The sequence below is a fragment of the Geosmithia morbida genome, assembly GCF_012550715.1.
Source record: "Geosmithia morbida isolate 1262 chromosome Unknown scaffold_8, whole genome shotgun sequence".
NCBI classification, from domain to species: domain Eukaryota; kingdom Fungi; phylum Ascomycota; class Sordariomycetes; order Hypocreales; family Bionectriaceae; genus Geosmithia; species Geosmithia morbida.
In genome coordinates this window covers 613631-630696 of record NW_023336195.1, presented here as the reverse complement: position 1 = coordinate 630696, position 17066 = coordinate 613631, and the positions used below count along the sequence as shown (strand labels likewise).

The 17066-nt window shown below is 52.8% G+C and overlaps 5 protein-coding genes across 5 annotated transcripts; 1 reads left to right on the top strand and 4 right to left on the bottom strand.

Annotated features, from left to right (window-relative positions):
- Window positions 1–404: 404 nt before the first annotated feature.
- On the bottom strand, window positions 405–1373 carry GMORB2_7426 (exosome complex component RRP46; the record flags this gene model as incomplete). The annotated part of the gene is made up of 3 exons (XM_035469391.1): window positions 405–806; window positions 902–1059; window positions 1187–1373. 3 exons carry the CDS (start codon window positions 1371–1373, stop codon window positions 405–407), a joined length of 747 nt encoding a protein of 248 aa, XP_035321086.1.
- A 241-nt stretch (window positions 1374–1614) lies between these two features.
- Window positions 1615–2967, top strand: GMORB2_7425 (uncharacterized protein; the record flags this gene model as incomplete). Its single annotated transcript, XM_035469390.1, has 1 exon — window positions 1615–2967. The coding sequence occupies one exon, from the start codon at window positions 1615–1617 to the stop codon at window positions 2965–2967; it is 1353 nt and encodes a 450-aa protein (XP_035321085.1).
- Window positions 2968–3584: 617 nt separating this feature from the next.
- GMORB2_7424 (uncharacterized protein) lies at window positions 3585–5291 on the bottom strand (the record flags this gene model as incomplete). The annotated part of the gene is made up of 2 exons (XM_035469389.1): window positions 3585–4969; window positions 5189–5291. 2 exons carry the CDS (start codon window positions 5289–5291, stop codon window positions 3585–3587), a joined length of 1488 nt encoding a protein of 495 aa, XP_035321084.1.
- A 6282-nt stretch (window positions 5292–11573) lies between these two features.
- On the bottom strand, window positions 11574–12884 carry GMORB2_7423 (ATP-dependent NAD(P)H-hydrate dehydratase; the record flags this gene model as incomplete). Its single annotated transcript, XM_035469388.1, has 4 exons — window positions 11574–11696; window positions 11825–12556; window positions 12603–12700; window positions 12788–12884. 4 exons carry the CDS (start codon window positions 12882–12884, stop codon window positions 11574–11576), a joined length of 1050 nt encoding a protein of 349 aa, XP_035321083.1.
- A 633-nt stretch (window positions 12885–13517) lies between these two features.
- On the bottom strand, window positions 13518–15654 carry GMORB2_7422 (F-type H+-transporting ATPase subunit alpha; the record flags this gene model as incomplete). Its single annotated transcript, XM_035469387.1, has 4 exons — window positions 13518–14889; window positions 14967–15023; window positions 15194–15357; window positions 15583–15654. 4 exons carry the CDS (start codon window positions 15652–15654, stop codon window positions 13518–13520), a joined length of 1665 nt encoding a protein of 554 aa, XP_035321082.1.
- Window positions 15655–17066: the final 1412 nt, after the last annotated feature.

The following is a 17066-nucleotide window of genomic DNA, read 5'->3' as shown; positions in this document are numbered from 1 at the left end:
CGTTATTCTGGAGCTCGTTTTAAGCTCCCTGGGACCTTCGATACGTAACACCTTAACGCAGGGTACAAACCGTGCCCTCCCCTTTCTCAAGCGTGTACGAGTATGAACGGCTTTGAGGGGATAATGACCTGGTTCGTCTCATATAGTATCTCCCCCCTCGGCAACGTTGATCGGCTGATCGGACCCCGCGGGAGGGCGCGAGTTATTCATAATTGTACGCTCCACTGTTCAGTGTTGTTGCCGTCTTTAGCTCCCGCTTTTCCCGTCATTTTCCTCTTTTCTTTTTCTTCTTCAGACACCCAGGAAGGGGGAGGGGGGGTTATCGTATTATCTGGTGGACCCCATCCTCCTTTTTTTCCGTCCTGAACGAACTTTGCTCGTTCTGTCAAGAGAGAGGAAACCCCTCATTTCCAGTGAAGATCCTTGGCCACCTTGGTCTCCATGGCGGACCTGATAAAGTCTTGTATACTGGTAGACTCGGGTTCGTCGCTCATGACCGTGTCCTTCTTCCGGCAGCATACCTGCTCGCCAGTCCGTAAAACCTCTCGCCACTCGTCCGGCGAGAACGACCCCTGGCTCTCGGCAAGGAGGAGCTCCCCGTCCGATGTGAATCCCAGAACGTGCACGGATTTAGCCTGGCTAGCCTGCACCGGGTCCGGATCGATAGTGGCGGCACCTGCACCGGCACCGTCCCCCGACGATGGTACGGCAAGTAGTGTCGCCGTGGCAATCGTCTTGAGCGGCACGGCTGCCGTCAACAGTCCCAGAATGGCAGAGTGAAGCAGCGCCGGAATCAGAGCGAGGTCCTGGAATCGCATGTGAGTAACCGTGATGCGCAGCAAGAGTCAAGGAGCAGGAGACAGCAACAAAAGGAGAAGAGGTGGAGAGGGGGGGTACATACAGCTTGGGCCTGAACAACCTTGGTATTCTCATAGGCATTCTCTGGCGTCTGAACGACCTGGAGCGTAACCTGGATCATGCTCCTGGGGAAATCGCGGACGGGAATGACGTGACGCAGAGCAGACTGCAATATCGATTCGAGCTGACGTTCAGCGGTACCTGGACTGGCGTTAATAATGACTAGCCATACATAATAAAAGAGAGGGAGAGAAAGCGTGTGTGTGCGTATGCGTGTTTATGAAAAGAGAGAGAAGGGGGGGGTTGAGAAATAGAAATGAATACTCACCCCCAACGCCAGCAGCCGGTCGAATATTCACATCAACCAAAGCCTCAAAGGCATTTTCATCACGCCGGGGAGCTTCAATAGGTCCATTGACAGCCGAGATGATAGAGTAACCCTGATAGGAGAAAGTAGCAGATCCGTCGGCCTTTTCGAGCCGCGCCAGTTCAGCGCTGGGCAGATCGTGTGGCATTGTGTTGTCTGCGTGTTGTTGTGAAGACGTTTTTTCGGGGTATGAGTTTGAAGTTGGACCTTGATGACTTTTTTTTTTCCAACCCAGGCCTAGTAACGTATAGTGAGTGAGTGGGCTGTAGTTCTGTCCAGACACACCACCCCCGCGATCGTCACCCACCGCCCTGACCATCAACAACCCCCACCACGCCACCAACAGCTCTTCCCCCAAACTCTTCCCATTACAAACAAAACAACAAAAAATGTCATCACAACAACGGCAACAACAATCCAATCCTGAAGCTTCAGCCGCAGCGGCGACGGCGGCGGCAGCGGCGGCAACCGTCCCCAACCTCAAAGATCGAATTCCCAAGCTCGAACCGCGCAAACGTCGCAACCAACCGACCAACCCGTCCCCTGTCCCCGAGACCCCATTTCTCCCGCCACCACCTGACACCTCCCGCAAGGCCGGGTGGACGTTCAAGACGCCCACGCGACGCATTCTATCCCGCAAGGACCACGAAATCTTCCTCAAGTCCAGTACCGTAACGCTCATAAAGGCGTGGGTATTCGGTCTGGCCGACGCCATCGTCGACACGCCGTGCTCGGCCGTCACGGCCGACCAGGCTGGCGAGCCCATCCGCGCCATACTGTCCATCCTCGACGAGGCAGAGTCTTTCGTCGCGCAGTCGCCGCCGGACGAGCAGGGGGGGTCACGCTTCGGCAACAAAGCCTTCAGGGGGTTCATTGACCTGATCCACCAGGCCAGTCCGCGATGGCACGCGCAGCTCCTCGGGCCCGGCTCTGCTGACGCAGCCGATGCGGCCGGGGAGGCGTCGGTGTACCTATGCCACTCGTTCGGCAGCAGGGACCGCATCGACTACGGGTCTGGTCACGAGCTCAACTTTGTCATGTGGCTTCTCTGCCTGTACCAGACGTCGACGCTGCCGTCATCCAGACCCACCCTCCAGGCCCTGTCTCTGCTCGTCTTCCCGCGCTACCTTACGCTCATGCGCACCGTCCAGCTATCCTATTACCTCGAGCCCGCCGGCTCCCACGGCGTCTGGGGCTTAGACGACTACCAGTTCCTGCCCTTCCTCCTCGGCGCCCCCCAGCTCCTCCACCACCCATACATCACCCCGCGCTCCATCCACCACGACCTCGCCCTCGAGGAGTCCGCCCACGACTACATGTACCTCGGCCAGGTCGCCTTTGTCAACTCCACAAAGACGGTCAAAGGCCTGCGCTGGCACAGCCCCATGCTGGATGATATCTCCTCCGCCCGCTCCTGGGCCAAGATCGACGCCGGCATGAGACGCATGTTCGTCGCAGAGGTCCTCGGCAAGCTGCCCGTCATGCAGCACTTCTTATTCGGCAGTCTTATCCCTGCTGTCGACGGGATGAGCGAGGAGGACGGCGAGGAAGGTGACCAGGGGCGTGATGGCCATCAACATGAGCATGGTGCCCATGCTGGCCACGATCATCCCCCCGGTAAGGCGCATGATGGTACCGGCTGGGGTGATTGCTGCGGAATACCCGTTCCCAGCAGTATTGCTGCCGCTCAGGAGATGAAGAGAGGTGGTGGCCAGTCATTGAGGAGGATTCCCTTTGATTGATCATATCGCCATACCACCTTTCCTGTGGACACCATGTTACAATGGAAGAATGAACACTATATATATATATATATATATATAACGACTGTACGAATCTTTCTTTTCACGACATGTTATTATTCCCTGTCTAAATGCCCTAGTACTTGGCAAGATGGCACCCGTCTTGACACTATTGGATCCGTCATTACTGGTACTATTCAAATTATATACACCCCTACAGGGTCTGGGCTCCCATTTCAACATATAACCATATCATAATATCATGATTCAACAACAAATACCAGGATAAAAAGAACCAAAAACATAGCAAGAGGTCCGCACCCTTCTAGTTCAGATATGACTCCTCCGCTGAAGAGAACAATGACCTCCCTGAAAAATAAAAAGAGCAAAAGACTGTAGCATCTGTAGGGTAGACGCATATACAAGCCCCCCCTCTGGGAGAAAAAAACGTTGCGCCGTACATGATAGCAGAAAGAGAAGAGAGGGGATTAGTAACTCGTAGAAAATCCATTCAGAAGCCGCCAATAAGGTATCGTGAGAGTCATCAAAGGAAAAGAGAAAGGGGGACAGAAAGGAAACAACGTATAGTAATGGCATGGACACAGACAATGATTGGTTCAAGCACAAAAAAATTGCATCGAAGGGATAGGTCCCGTCTCGTCAGGGAACTTGGTGAGGATGGGGGGCTGACGAAGACGGTTGGCCACGTGAATGTCAATGAGCATCTCAACCATGGCTTCGACATCCCGACGGAGATTGAACAGTTCAAGAGGAGTCGAGAACTGAATGGAACCGTCTGCTGCGGGCTTGCGGTAGGCGGCAAACACGATGCCACGATCGATCGACTCAGGCTCGATAGAGGGCGAGCATGGAACGGAACCCTGGCCTTCGTACTTGCCCGGGTAGAAGGAGCAGGCATAGGCACGACCGAAACCTCTACCAAGAGCCTCCTCGTCGCGGTACTCCAGCCAATTTTGGGAGCGGAGGACGGTGACGTGAGCCTCAGACGAAATCTGGAAGGGAGATGAGGCGTTGTGCAGACCATAAGCGGCCAGAAGGCGGCCTGTCATGGCCTGGAAGTGAGGGCCACCAAGACCTGCCGAGCTGTCCTCGGGCCACAAGTTGACAACGTATATCATATCAAAGTTGTATCGGCTTGCGATGCGCGCGGCCTCGAAAGCTGCAGCCTTGGAGGCTCGGCTTCCGTAGGGGGGGCCGAGCGTCAGCATCCGGGGGCCACGAAGGGCGGACATCACCGAAGGTGACATTGTTCCAGAGAATGTAGCTGGACGAGGTGTGTCTAGAACTTCTGGCACCTCTGATATCTCCGTGGGGTCAAACTCAGCGACGTTATCATCGCTGAGGTTAAGAAACTCATCAAAGTCAGGCTCATAAAGGGAGCCTCCAGACAGCGAGGGCTCAAAGACATTGTCGATGCTGCGAGTAGTCGACGGCGGGTCAGATTTGGGCTGGGCCTCTGTGCCGCTGTGGCAGTCATCTGCCTTTCCAAAGGTCTTTTCTAGATGCATTTGCATCTCAGCGAAGAAGCCAGGGGTCTGAGGCTTCGTCTTGGTGGTGCTGCCATGAAGCTGCCAGTCAGACTTTGGACCCATTTCTGGAGACGACTCTGGAGTAAGCGGGACATTGGTACAGGGGGCTAATTGTAGCTTCTTGGCCTTGGGGCGCCTCTGAGACAAGTCATGATCCTCGGGGTCGGACGAAGGAGGAGTGTGAAGCCTGGATGCAGGTGCATCGAGTCGAAGTGGGGAGATGGGGCGAGGTGCGCCACCAGGAAGGCTGGGCAGCCTCTTGGAGGCATAGTTGGACCACGGCGAGTTCATATCTTCCTGTCGGCTGGGTGGGGGTTTGGGGAACTCGAATCCACGAAAAACCGATGTAAGCTCCTCGCGTCTCTCACTATCAAGGGAAGAGGAGCGAGGACGGGTGCTCCTGGCGCTACGCCAGGCGATGGTGCTGGAGGAGCTGCTACTGTTGGTCGAGGCTTTGCGGCCGGGGAAGGTTGATTCCACAGGAGAAGGACCGTTTTCACCCTTGGCACGGCGCTCTTCTCGAGCAGCCATACGAGACGTCTTGGGTCGGATGAAGGACGGGGATGGGAAGGACAGGTCTGCGCCTGCTGGACGGGTTGGACTTGCGGGTGCGGTAGGCGGTGCAGTAGGCGGGGTACTAGATGGCTCATTTGAGAAGAAGGAACCTTTACGCTTCGAGGAGAAGAACTTCTCCAGTCTGTCGAGGCCGTTCGCCATGTTAAAGTTCTCGAGCTGTTCAACACACAGGCACGACCAAGTTAGCCATAAACACATGACAGCGTCGAAGTGTATCATTCGCCAACCTTTCAAGATAAGGAGAGTGCAAGGGTCGTTGTAAAACCAGAGCAGCTGAGATGTAGCTTCAGAACGGACAGTAATGGACGAGGGATATCCAAGCTCCCTAGCACACCTGGTGCGTCCAGCGTCGCGTTGGTTGTTGGCCGTGTAAGCGAAAAGAATTCGACAGTGAAGACAAGATGTAAGTGAATGAATTCCCGGACGGGAAATTATATGTGAAGTCAAATGTGAGGAAAGGACAGTCAAAGGGGCAGCATGACAGGTCAAGGACTTAGATGCCAAGGGCTTAGAAAGAATCAGCAAGAGAGGGAGAACGAGAAAGCTTCAGTCTTGACGAGAACCAACATGAGATGGGATGGCATACTTATTAAACTGCTGGGTCTCACACTCAGCAGAGAAACGAAGAGTTTCAGAGATGGGGACCAGAGACGAGAGAAGGGTCCGAGTCGAATTCAGAAATAAGCAAGACACGCAGCAGTGATTGAGAAGATGGTGGTTGATTTGACAACCTAGTGGGTATTATGCATCACGAAGCGGGAAAGATTATCAACAACACAAGATGATGGTGTGGAAGGGGAGCGAGGTAAGGGAGGGTTTATTAACAGAAGTTGACGAGAAAAGATAATATGGTGTGTTTGATTGTTTCCAAGGTGGGACGATATGCAGCCGGGGCCACGGGAATGAGAGACAGACAATTCAGAAGGGTAGACAACAAAAACTGTTGCATCTCAGATCTCACTCAAATTGGTGTAGTGGGTGGGTGTAATGGTGTGGTGTGGTGTGATGTGGAGATGGGACGAGGAACCGGGAGAGGGAACCATGCACGATGAACCATGTACCTTGAGACTCGGGGGAGGGGAGGGAGGGCCCATGCACCCATCACCTAGGTAGGCTAGAGACTAGGAAAGAACACAGCAGCTCGTTCTTACCCTTTGACCCTCTAGCAACGCCTCCGCAAGAGAAATGATGGAAGGCGCAACCCCGCTAAGACATACGGAGTACTGCCATCCCTTACGGCTGAAAAATAGAAAAATGGAAACAGGGAAGGCGCAGGGAACCCTTTCCGTAAGGTTTTTCTTGGCCAGGTAAACCATGTCGAGATGAGAGGCAAGGGCGATCGGACAGCTTGGAGGAAGGGGCTTGTCCCCCTCTTCCGTCGTCTCTCTTTCCAAGTCAAGACGAGCTACAATACGCCGTGCAAGACTAACACGACATACGACATGCCGCACATTCGGAGTGCGTGGTAGAGGTAGCAATGTATTTATGTAAATGGATCCATTGCATATTATAATGTACTCACTCCTTAGTAGCGTATGACTACTCGGTAGGTTGAATCGGATAGGCTACTGTAGTTCAATCTGGCCCCCGGGGAATGCGGAGGTTCCATGGGGCGGCGGATATGTCCTCCATAGCCTTAGTTCAGTGCTACAGGGCCTGTAAGTCTAGGGCTCTAGGCGATGCTCCAGGCGATACGTAACAGCGTTCTAAGTCCCTCTAGGTGCTTCCCGACCACCGGACCCCCGAGTCAGTCCCGCAGTAAGGCCTAAACGTTGGACGAGCACCCCGCCGTTTTCCTTTTGCCCCCAAAGCAAGGCAAGCCAACTTGAAGGCAAGTACAGTGTGACGTTCCTACCACTCGTATTATCGTCGGCTACCTCCTCTGATTTTTCTTGTTCTCTCGTGAATTTCTGGTCCGATCAGTAATATCAAAAATCCCAGGCCTTCTCAACTTGATGTATCGTATTCGCGTTGACGTCTCGCCACGTCGTCCGGCCCGGCACAGTTCCTCGTTACGGGCCATGCTTTTGTGTCATCGGCCGTCTAAAGGAGCAGAGTAGAGAAAAAGAAAGGAGAGTAAACAATGCAACAGCCTCTATCAGTTTATCCAATCGTTCACCCAGTTTCTCCCAGAATGCAGGTGTAGGCGTGTCCGTGATGCTACGAGCACCCATGTGTATGTTCTTGGGTCTTGGCGCCATCCGCTCAAAGCACCTGAAAGGCTGAATGTTTACTGTCTTTTCTCTCCTCGCCTTGTCCCCATGTACGAGAAGTTAACACCCAACCACGCCAACCGAACGTCATGGCTCCTCGCTCGTATTTCCAACCGATACGTGGCGTCCGGAAGCAGACCAAAGGATACAAACACCACGGAGAGCAGAGCCAAGAGGGTGTGGCTGACACCAGCTTTCTCTCCACGACAGCCCAGTATTTATTTCACTTGATTTCTGCTCCCTTGCTTTGGTACGAGTACGCATACGCTGGTACGTCGTGGCGCAGGCAAAGTATTCGGTTCCAAGCACTCGGATTATGTGAACGCACAGCATCTGTGGAGGGGTTACATTCCAGCCACCTCATCTGTATGCAACCCCAAGCATCTTGATGGGGCCATTGCTGACCTCATTCAAAGAGACAGGTGACAGAATAAGCTCCGTTGGCTTCTGTGTCGTGGAATCTGTGCCGTTGGCTTAGGGAACCGTTGACCTGTACAACATATGGCGAACCACGAGGCCTGTGCACCCACCACGCAGACCAGCTACAATGGAATACGGGGAGAGTGCAAGTGTTGCCCGACAGCCAAGTACGGCTTCATCCCCGCACTCGCACACGGGTCCTGGCACTGGCAGCGCAGTCAGTATCCTGTACCGCTGACCATGAATTGCAGGGGTGCTGTACGGATAACCAACGCGGAGTATGGGTCCTCGCTCAAGTCACTCGTTTAGAACACTCGTACATATTGCTTTGGCCTCTACCCTCTTTCTCCTGTGGACGCTAGAGGCTGCTGGAAAAGAAAGATCGGTACGGCTCTGCTGACAAGTCGCCTCTCATTTCCCGTTACTTGTACGTCGTTCATCGTGTCAATTGTGGCTCGGGTTAAACACGTATATTTCGCTGAGAAACAAGTAGGGAGGCTAGCCTTACTACTATCACAGCTTCCACTCGCTCATGGGCCCCATCTTGTCTCGGACTACCCGAAGATGGGGGTTGCTTGTCCTCTCTTTCTAGTTCCTGTTTTGCAATTGGAAGCATACGGAACCTTTTTATTATGGTATTTCCGACGCGGCAGTAACAAGAACTCTGTCGCCAGTACTAGCGATGTTTTCCCACTCCAGACGACGAAAGCCATCAGAAGGAACCACGGCCGGCTCTTCCAGTGCGCACGGGCCCCTCTCATACAATGTCTGCTTCAACTGCTAGGCCATTGTTGCCCCGTCATTAGTCGATAATACAGCCAGCCGTACGAGTACTGGTGGTCCGTGGTCCGTGGCACTACTTGTACTGTACACACAAAAACAACTCTCAGGCCGTCCAAGATTTAGGCGGGCCCCCGGGGTCATCCAAAAAAAAAAAAGCAATTGTTTTTGCGTAGAGCACAAGTCTACAGAGTACGGAATCCATCACCACTATTACCTGTTCGTCTACCACTAGGAGCCCCTCACACTCAATCACTACCTGCATTAGGACAAACTCTGGAGGTGTCCTAGTTCAATGTTGACGGCGAATTTAGCTCCCAATGTGGCTCCTGTGGCCGTCCAATGTCTCGACCCTGCCTCCACGGTGCTCCATTCACTGCCCCCAAGGGCGTCGAGGAAAGAGACGACATAAGGCCCGGGATCCATATCTGGCTAATGCGCAGTAGATGGCAGTTCAGTACGACGTGCGAAGTATAAACACGCTTTCTTTCTAGGACCAGTACCTGTATGGAGTACACAAAACACTCTTTGTATTGATTGGTCTCTCCCCATCGTCCCTCACATCGATGAAATTAGTTATACATCATTCCTCAAGCCAGTGGAGGCCCAGTGACGTGGTATCGGGCTCTGGTCACCACAGAATCGCTTACTACACATGTACGACAGACACTGGCGATGTACTATTCCATACGACGAGCGTCAGTGTTGTTATTGCCTAGACACCGGAAAGACTTGCAGTTTACCCATTTCTTTGAGTGCTTGGCAACAAGATACTACGAGATTCGTTGGGTAGTAACACCTGTTTACAGCTACCACAAGACGCAATTCAGCTCGACAGAATGGATGCCAACCGAGTATCATTCTTGCCCCCCCCCCCCGTCTTCTTTTCTTTCCTCACGGATTCCCCTCCAGTATTCTAGGCCTGCAGAAAGTTTATGTAAAGGCCCGATCTCCGCAGGGGTGCATGAAGAAACCTCGTCGGTATCGACACACTTATTTGTAAAACAAACGGGAACAGGCAGGAACAGGAACATGTGATACTCACCATCGAGGCAAACCTCTTGTCATTCAAACCCTGCATACGGGCCGTCAAGGCACCAAGGCACCTAGATTGTTCCGTATCCAGAGCTTCCAGCAAGTTTCAGTGGATATATCAGTATACAGATTTCAGGGCCGCATATGCGCCATGACCTCGACATTGTCTACCATCCACGAGGAGTTTGGTCTTAGTCGACCACCATCTTCTTTATTCGCGTAGCAAAACAGGAAGATGGACGGCGCCCGTGTCAGTAACAGTAGTTGCTTTTCGTCAGTGTGTTTCTTCTCTCCCTTTCTGGGACATCGACTCGAATCTGCCGTATTATATTAGCCTGAGATCTGCTATTACGGAGTGATACTGTGGACGAGCAGGAGCCTCAACACTGTTCGAAACCCGGTAACCCCGGGGAAACCGGACGGAATGGCCCCAGTCCCCACCTCGATATCACTCTTATGAATTTAGATCGTCTTTGGTTCCCTTTGTTTCCTCTCCTTTTTTGGGGCCCCGTCTACCCGTGTCTCCATCTCATTAGCTATGTGTACCGGTGGTACACACGAAAGCTCAATATGAACCGTAGACAGGATTCGATGGTGCGGAGCCTTCGAGAATCTGCTGGGAAGGAAAAGCAGGATTAGTTGCTACCTGCACCTACCTTGTTCCAGCTTATCGTACTAGCTGGCTTCATCAGAGTCAACGGGACAATGGTGAAGCCCAACAATCAAACCGACTTGACTGAACCTCTCCCCAGAGTTGTTCGAACCATCCCAAGCGTTGAATGTAACGGCTACTCGTTGAGCATAGGCCAATGTTATTGAACAGAAACGTTGATTTTCTCATTTCACTTCCCCCTGTTCCTACAGTTGAATCTCCCACCTGCAAGTTGTCAATACCTGTCTTGGATTTTTTTTTCTTTTCCATTCTCATTTGCCTCCTCTACTCGTGTTCGTATGTATGCTGCAGGTAACAGAAGGAACAGCCAACGAAAGGTCCTCGGCACATAATCTCAGGTCCCTCCCCCCCCCCCCCTTGCCACGGAGAAAAAGGGATAAGGGACATGACTTGCATTTCAATTTTCCATTTCTGACTTTCCACTGTCTCTCTCTCCACGAATAGAGGTAGGCGGACGTTTTATCCCTGTTTGTTGAGGTCTCGCATCTTGGCTTTCACGGAGTTTTGATTTATTATAGGTAATACATGTAGTATTTGGGATCACTCTTGTCCGGGTGCGAACGTAGAGTTATTACAGCAATAATACTGATTAGAGACTGGAAAGGGAAGCTGGTGAGTGAAGAGGGGGAGGGAGGTACATTCATATTTACACCAAATGATGATGGAAGATGATGTAGTGGGAGCTGCCAATATATCGCCCCGAGTGTAAAGTGTTAGCAACTGGTTTTATAAATGTTCTCTCATAGAAGCCACATATTGCATACATTTACGCATCATCCCATCAGGGAACAAATGAGTTGGCAGGAGTGTCAAGTTGGGTGCTGCAAGGAGACACAGTACAAATGAACACAAGCATACGCACACACACACATCTCTGCCCTGCACGAGTCTTAGGATGTGAAGAAATCTCTTTTTACAAGATGTGCACAATCCGATACATGATGATCGACCCGAAACTTGCATCCGGTGGCCTTCGAAGGGGGCTGCAGTCCCACATGTCTGCTTGTTCGTAAAATGTTAGGGGTGGTCTGAGCAAGCTTTGTGTTTGACCTTGTCAAAACAAACGAGTAGGAGTGTATGTGACCTCGGAGAGTAATTAACATGTAATAATTGCTCTTCTTTTCTTTTCCTGCTCTTCCCTCTTGGTCGAGGGGGTACAATGTAATGTGACCCCCTGCAACCGTTGTGGCAAGAGGAACAACACACCTAAGCCGCAGACGCATGTTTCTCAATGAGAAATAAAATCGTTATGAATCCGATTCGCACTTGAACTGCAGGATTGTATGGTATCGGTTCATTATGTGCCCCCTGTCTGTACTGACGTTGTTTTATTCACAGATGAGAGGAGGGGGAACTCGTTCAGAGTTTGGACGACTCCTCGTCTTCCCCGAATAAGTTGAGAAAGGCAATGTGTACTTGGTCCGTTAGATCGCTGGCCTGGAGACTGCGGCCCTTTTCTTCAAACGCCAGACGGGATGCTTCCTGTTGTGTGGTCAGCCCTGTGCTTAGAGGACTACTTGTTTATTTTCGGTGAACATGTATGAGAGCAGGCGAGAGCGCAGAGGGGTATGGTAGAGGAGGGAAGAAAAAGTCGATGAAAAGAAACATACCCTCGTTATCGCACTGCCTCCGAAAGCGGCCAACCTCAGCAACTCATGGCCATCCATCTTCGACGGCCCCGTGTCCCACAGGCCGTCGAGGTAAGCCTTCCTCCAGCCAAGAAACGTAGCCACAGATCCGGTAAGGGTGTCACCCTGGCCGGCGCTGCGCTTCTTTCCGCCCACGACGTCGACGATCAGCGTAGTCTCCCCGTCGGAGATGAAGTCGCTCTGGCCCTTCTGTATGATGGTCACGCCGCCCAGTTCCCTAGAGAGGGCCTCTACTCTTGCCGTCTCTCTCTTCGTATCGGCATCGTCTTTGACCTTGACGCCCAGCACGTCGCAGAGCCGTCCGAACTCGACGACGTTGGGCGTCAGCACCGCCTCGGAGTAGCCCCTCACGAGGGAAGGGTCCTTCTGCACAACCTGCAGTGCGTCGGCGTCGATGACGATGGGGATACCCTGCTCCCGCGCGGCCCGTATCACATGCGCCAGCGTGTCCTGCATGAGGGGATCGCGACCCAGACCGGGCCCGGCGACCAGGACGTGGAGGCGGGGGAACATCTCGATTATGCCCTTTGCTATGACGGCCGGGTTGGCCCCTTGAGCCCGTTCGACTTGCGAGTATGGCCCCTGGCGCATCAGAGGGTGAACCATAAGGTTGGGCGAGTACGTCTTTATCACGTCGCCTGCGCCGGGCGTGCAGATGACGTGAGACTTTTGTCGTGGCCATGTGTCAATTTCCTGTAAGGAATGGTAGAGAAAATGGAGAAAGAAGAAGGAGACAGACCATATCACATCCTAGCTTTGCGCTCGCCATGGCTGAGAAGTATGGCGCTCCAGTGTACTCTTTACTGCCGCCTATGACGGCTATACGACCCAGTTGGCCTGTGGGAAAGAGGTTGACAAGGTTAGATGACTGGTAATTGCTCTTTCTCCCTGAAATGTCGCATGGTATGTTCCAGGGCTGCTCACCCTTGTGAAAACTGTCCAGCATGGGTGGTACCATTCTCTGGACCTTGGCGAGGACTTGCTTCGTCATGGCGGACATGCCGGGGGCGGGTTCGCCCATTGTAGGTGAGGGGACGGAACCGGTTATGTCGGAAAGAAAGGAACTATCTCTGGAGGGTGGTGTTGTCTTATATCAGAGAGGGGCGTTAGTTAAACAAACAGTCCTTGATGTGATGTTTCTTGTGTTGAGAATGAGAGGAGGAGGGTAATCAGTTCAAAGAGTGAGGGCATTATCCGAGTCCCGAAGAGGCAAATTAATAAAACCATGATGTCACGAGATTCAACACCCATTACGCATCACACATATATACATCATATTATAAGCCACAAATAAACATACACACGCACTAACAGACAAGAGAACAGTGGGAACATGACAGGTTTCAAAAACTATTGGAACAAAGGAAATCGGAGGGCTTTCAATTGAGTTTTAAGCTCTAATTTACAATTGTGGTACGACTGGCGATTTCTCCCCCCTTTCCCATCACACAAAGTCATTTCGCTTCCCCCTCAAGCTGTGCTTCTGTTTGAGGATAATAAAGAGGGGGAAAAAGCAGGTACTAACAAGACGACATGGCAACGACAACATCTCCAACTCTAGATTTGAGCTACCTGGCGCAACACCACTTTGAAATGTTGGCCCTTCTTTCCAGAGAGCTTACTTTTTTTGGCGCCTTAAAGTGAGGTATAACAATTAACCGAGGAAGCTCTTGGTGAAGGTGACGACGGTGTTCTTAAGCTTCTCCTCGAGCTCCTTGCTGAGGGCACCCTCCTTGTCGATGGTGGCGATCAGCTCAGACTCGTTGGTCTTGAGGTGGCTGATGAAAGAGGCCTCCCACTCGAGAATGCGGGCGACAGGCACCGAGTCAAGGTAACCGTTGATACCGGCGTAGATGAGGGGAACCATCTCGTTGACAGCCATGGGCGTGTACTGCTTCTGCTTGAGGAGCTCCGTCAGGCGCTCACCACGCGACAGGGTCTGCTTGGTGGCGGCGTCCAGGTCGGAACCGAACTGGGCGAAGGCGGCGACCTCACGGTACTGAGCAAGGAAGAGCTTCAGGGAACCGGCGACCTGCTTCATGGCCTTGACCTGGGCGGCCGAACCGACACGGGAGACGGAAAGACCGACGTTGATGGCGGGGCGGATACCCTTGTAGAAGAGCTCAGACTCGAGGAAGATCTGGCCATCGGTGATGGAGATGACGTTGGTGGGAATGTAGGCAGACACGTCACCACCCTGGGTCTCGATGATGGGCAGGGCAGTCATGGAGCCACCGCCGTGGTTCTTGTTGAGCTTGGCAGCACGCTCCAGAAGACGCGAGTGGAGGTAGAAAACGTCACCGGGGTAAGCCTCACGACCGGGGGGACGGCGGAGGAGCAGCGACATCTGACGGTAGGCGACGGCCTGCTTGGAAAGATCGTCGAAGATGACGAGAGAGTGCTTGCCGTTGTCACGGAACCACTCACCGATCGAGGCACCGGTGAAGGGAGCGAGATACTGGAGAGGAGCGGCCTCGGAGGCGGTGGCGGCAACGACAATGGAGTACTTCATGGCGTCGTTCTCCTCAAGAGTCTTGACGAGCTGGGCGACAGTCGAGCGCTTCTGACCGACGGCGACGTAGATACAGTACAGCTTCTTGTCCTCGTCCTTGCTGTCGTTCCAGCGCTTCTGGTTGAGGATGGCGTCAAGAGCGACGGCAGTCTTACCGGTCTGACGGTCACCAATGATCAGCTCACGCTGGCCACGGCCGATGGGAACCATGGCGTCGACAGACTTGAGGCCAGTCTGGACGGGCTGGTTAACAGACTGACGGGGCAGAATGCCGGGGGCCTTGAGCTGGGCACGGCGCCTCTCGGCAGCCTTAATGGGGCCCTTGCCATCAATGGGGTTACCGAGGGCGTCGACAACACGGCCGAGCATCTCGGGGCCAGCAGGGACATCGATAATTTCGCCGGTACGCTTGACAGTCTCACCCTCCTTGACAAGACGGTCAGAACCGAACAGGACGACACCGACCTGGCCGGCCTCGAGGTTCATGCACATTCCCTTGACACCAGAGGCGAACCTGGATTGCTTTATTAGCTTTGATTTTGACACCTATAGTGACAACTAATCGTATCAATGTGTGTTGGTGGCACTTACTCGACAAGCTCCTCAGCCTGGACGTTGGCCATACCGTGGACACGGGCGATACCGTCACTGCACAAAAAAGACTCAATCAGCAATTTATCCCGGTCAATCAGGGACCATCATGGCGTAAAGGTAGAGAAGGCAGCTCTGAGATGCGCTCGGCATGTTCTCTCAGCTGTTGTTTCCTCTCCCCTGGCTCTCCCCACGGTCAAGGTGTTTTCCCCTAAAGCTCCACATACCCGACGGAAAGAACGCGGCCGGTCTCGGCAAGACCAGACTCCTCCTGGACACCGCGGATCCTCTGCTCGAGGATGGAGGAGACCTCGGTGGGCGAGGCCTTGTCGGCGTAGGAACGGGCCTGGAGGGCGGCGCCGTTCAGGGCGACGGGTGCGGCATTTCGAGTCTGAGAGCAAAAAAGTTAGCCGAAGCTGCAGAGGCAGGACAGTAAAGGTCCAAGGAGCTCGAAAAAAAGCTCATGAAGCATTTCCAGCAGGCCAATTGAGCTCCTAGATACATCAATAACTGATGCATCGATGCAAATAGCTCGTTGTTGGATGACGATGGTTGCTGGTACTGCTGGGCTCTTTTGCGGTCTCGTTCTCGGCAAAAAGGGTGAGGAGATACTTACGGCAGCGACCCTGCCGGCAGCAGAGACGGCGCCGACAGCGCGGGTAGACTGGCGGAGAGCGTTGCGGAACATGGTGCTATTAAGGACGGAAACAATTGCAGCAGTGTGCAATTGAAGAAGGGGAGAAAAAAGGAGAGGAGAGATGGGGAAGGAGAGATGCCTTTGCTGGGGAGGGAAGCAAGTTTGGCGAGATTTTGCAGAGGAGAACGGGACAACGGGACACCGGGTCAGAGGGCAGGAAGGAGCGAGAGAGAGAGAATGGAAAAGTGGGTCAGGTCATGTGCTCAGGCCAATGACAGCCTGATGCGCGGTTTTGCCCTGGAACTCCCGATCCCCGAAGGACGCCGCCCCAGGGGGACAGATTTCCCCCTGTAGGCGTCTTCAGGCCTGTAGGACGCCTAAACGGGCTTCTAGCCGGCTAACTTACAGCGCTCCTTTCTTGTTCCGCTCTCCACCCGAACAATTTCGCTGGCCCGGGGCGCCTCAGGCTGCAAGAAACCCACTGTAGCCTCAGGCATATGTCCATCACCTTCCACATCCTCCTCCTTGAGCCCGAGCCGACAGTAACGTGGGCGGCAATAGCAATGATGCTCGCATTATACCTGTATGAGTACAGGTAGTGTTTTTGTTTCGGTACTATCTAGCCGTATTACCTGCTTAAAAAAGAACAACACAGTATTCAGACTGACTACTCTCGCACATTCTCCCTACAAACAACTCATACCGAGCTGACCTGCCGTTACCCCAGGGACTGCGACACTTTAGGGGCTGGGGTATGGGGGGCAGTATGACCAGCAATCATACACTGTCTCCGTTGCCCGCGATACGACCTATTGTGTACCTCTGTACTCCGTGATCTCGTACTTACGAGTATCAATCGCCGTGGCCCCCGGTACCTATATTTTCAATCTAGTTTGTCGTATTACCCTATGTCTTGAACCAGCATTTTGCCTTGAGAACCAGTGCACGACACCGTTGCTCCGCTCGACGGTTGGGAGGTAGAAAACGGTAATATCCAATGGTGAAATCAAACATGGGTATTATAAAATAGTATCGCCATTTCGTTATCAGATCTTAGGAAATTGACTTTGGCGGCATGCAGAACCGGGAAGCCAATGTCGGTGTCTCTGTCCTTGTTACATCCCGAACCTTAATGGGTTGAAGTCTTAGCGCAGCTGCACTAATTACTCACCTGTACTCGTAATGATACGGAAATATAATTGTTGTCAGTCTCATCCAACAAGGTATTACCATCCAATGTACGGGCTAAATTTACCACTGAGCAATATCGTAGAGATTCCTGCATCCAAGTAAGGGTCAGTACAAGTGCCGTGTACGAAATGACTACAACGTATTACTCGTACTCGTACAGTGCAATATCGTACATGTCCTTTATACCATCCTAAGAAGCATTCGTACAGCGCTGTATTACGTCGCCATGGTTGAGCCTAGATAATCGAGCAATAGACGACACACAGATACTT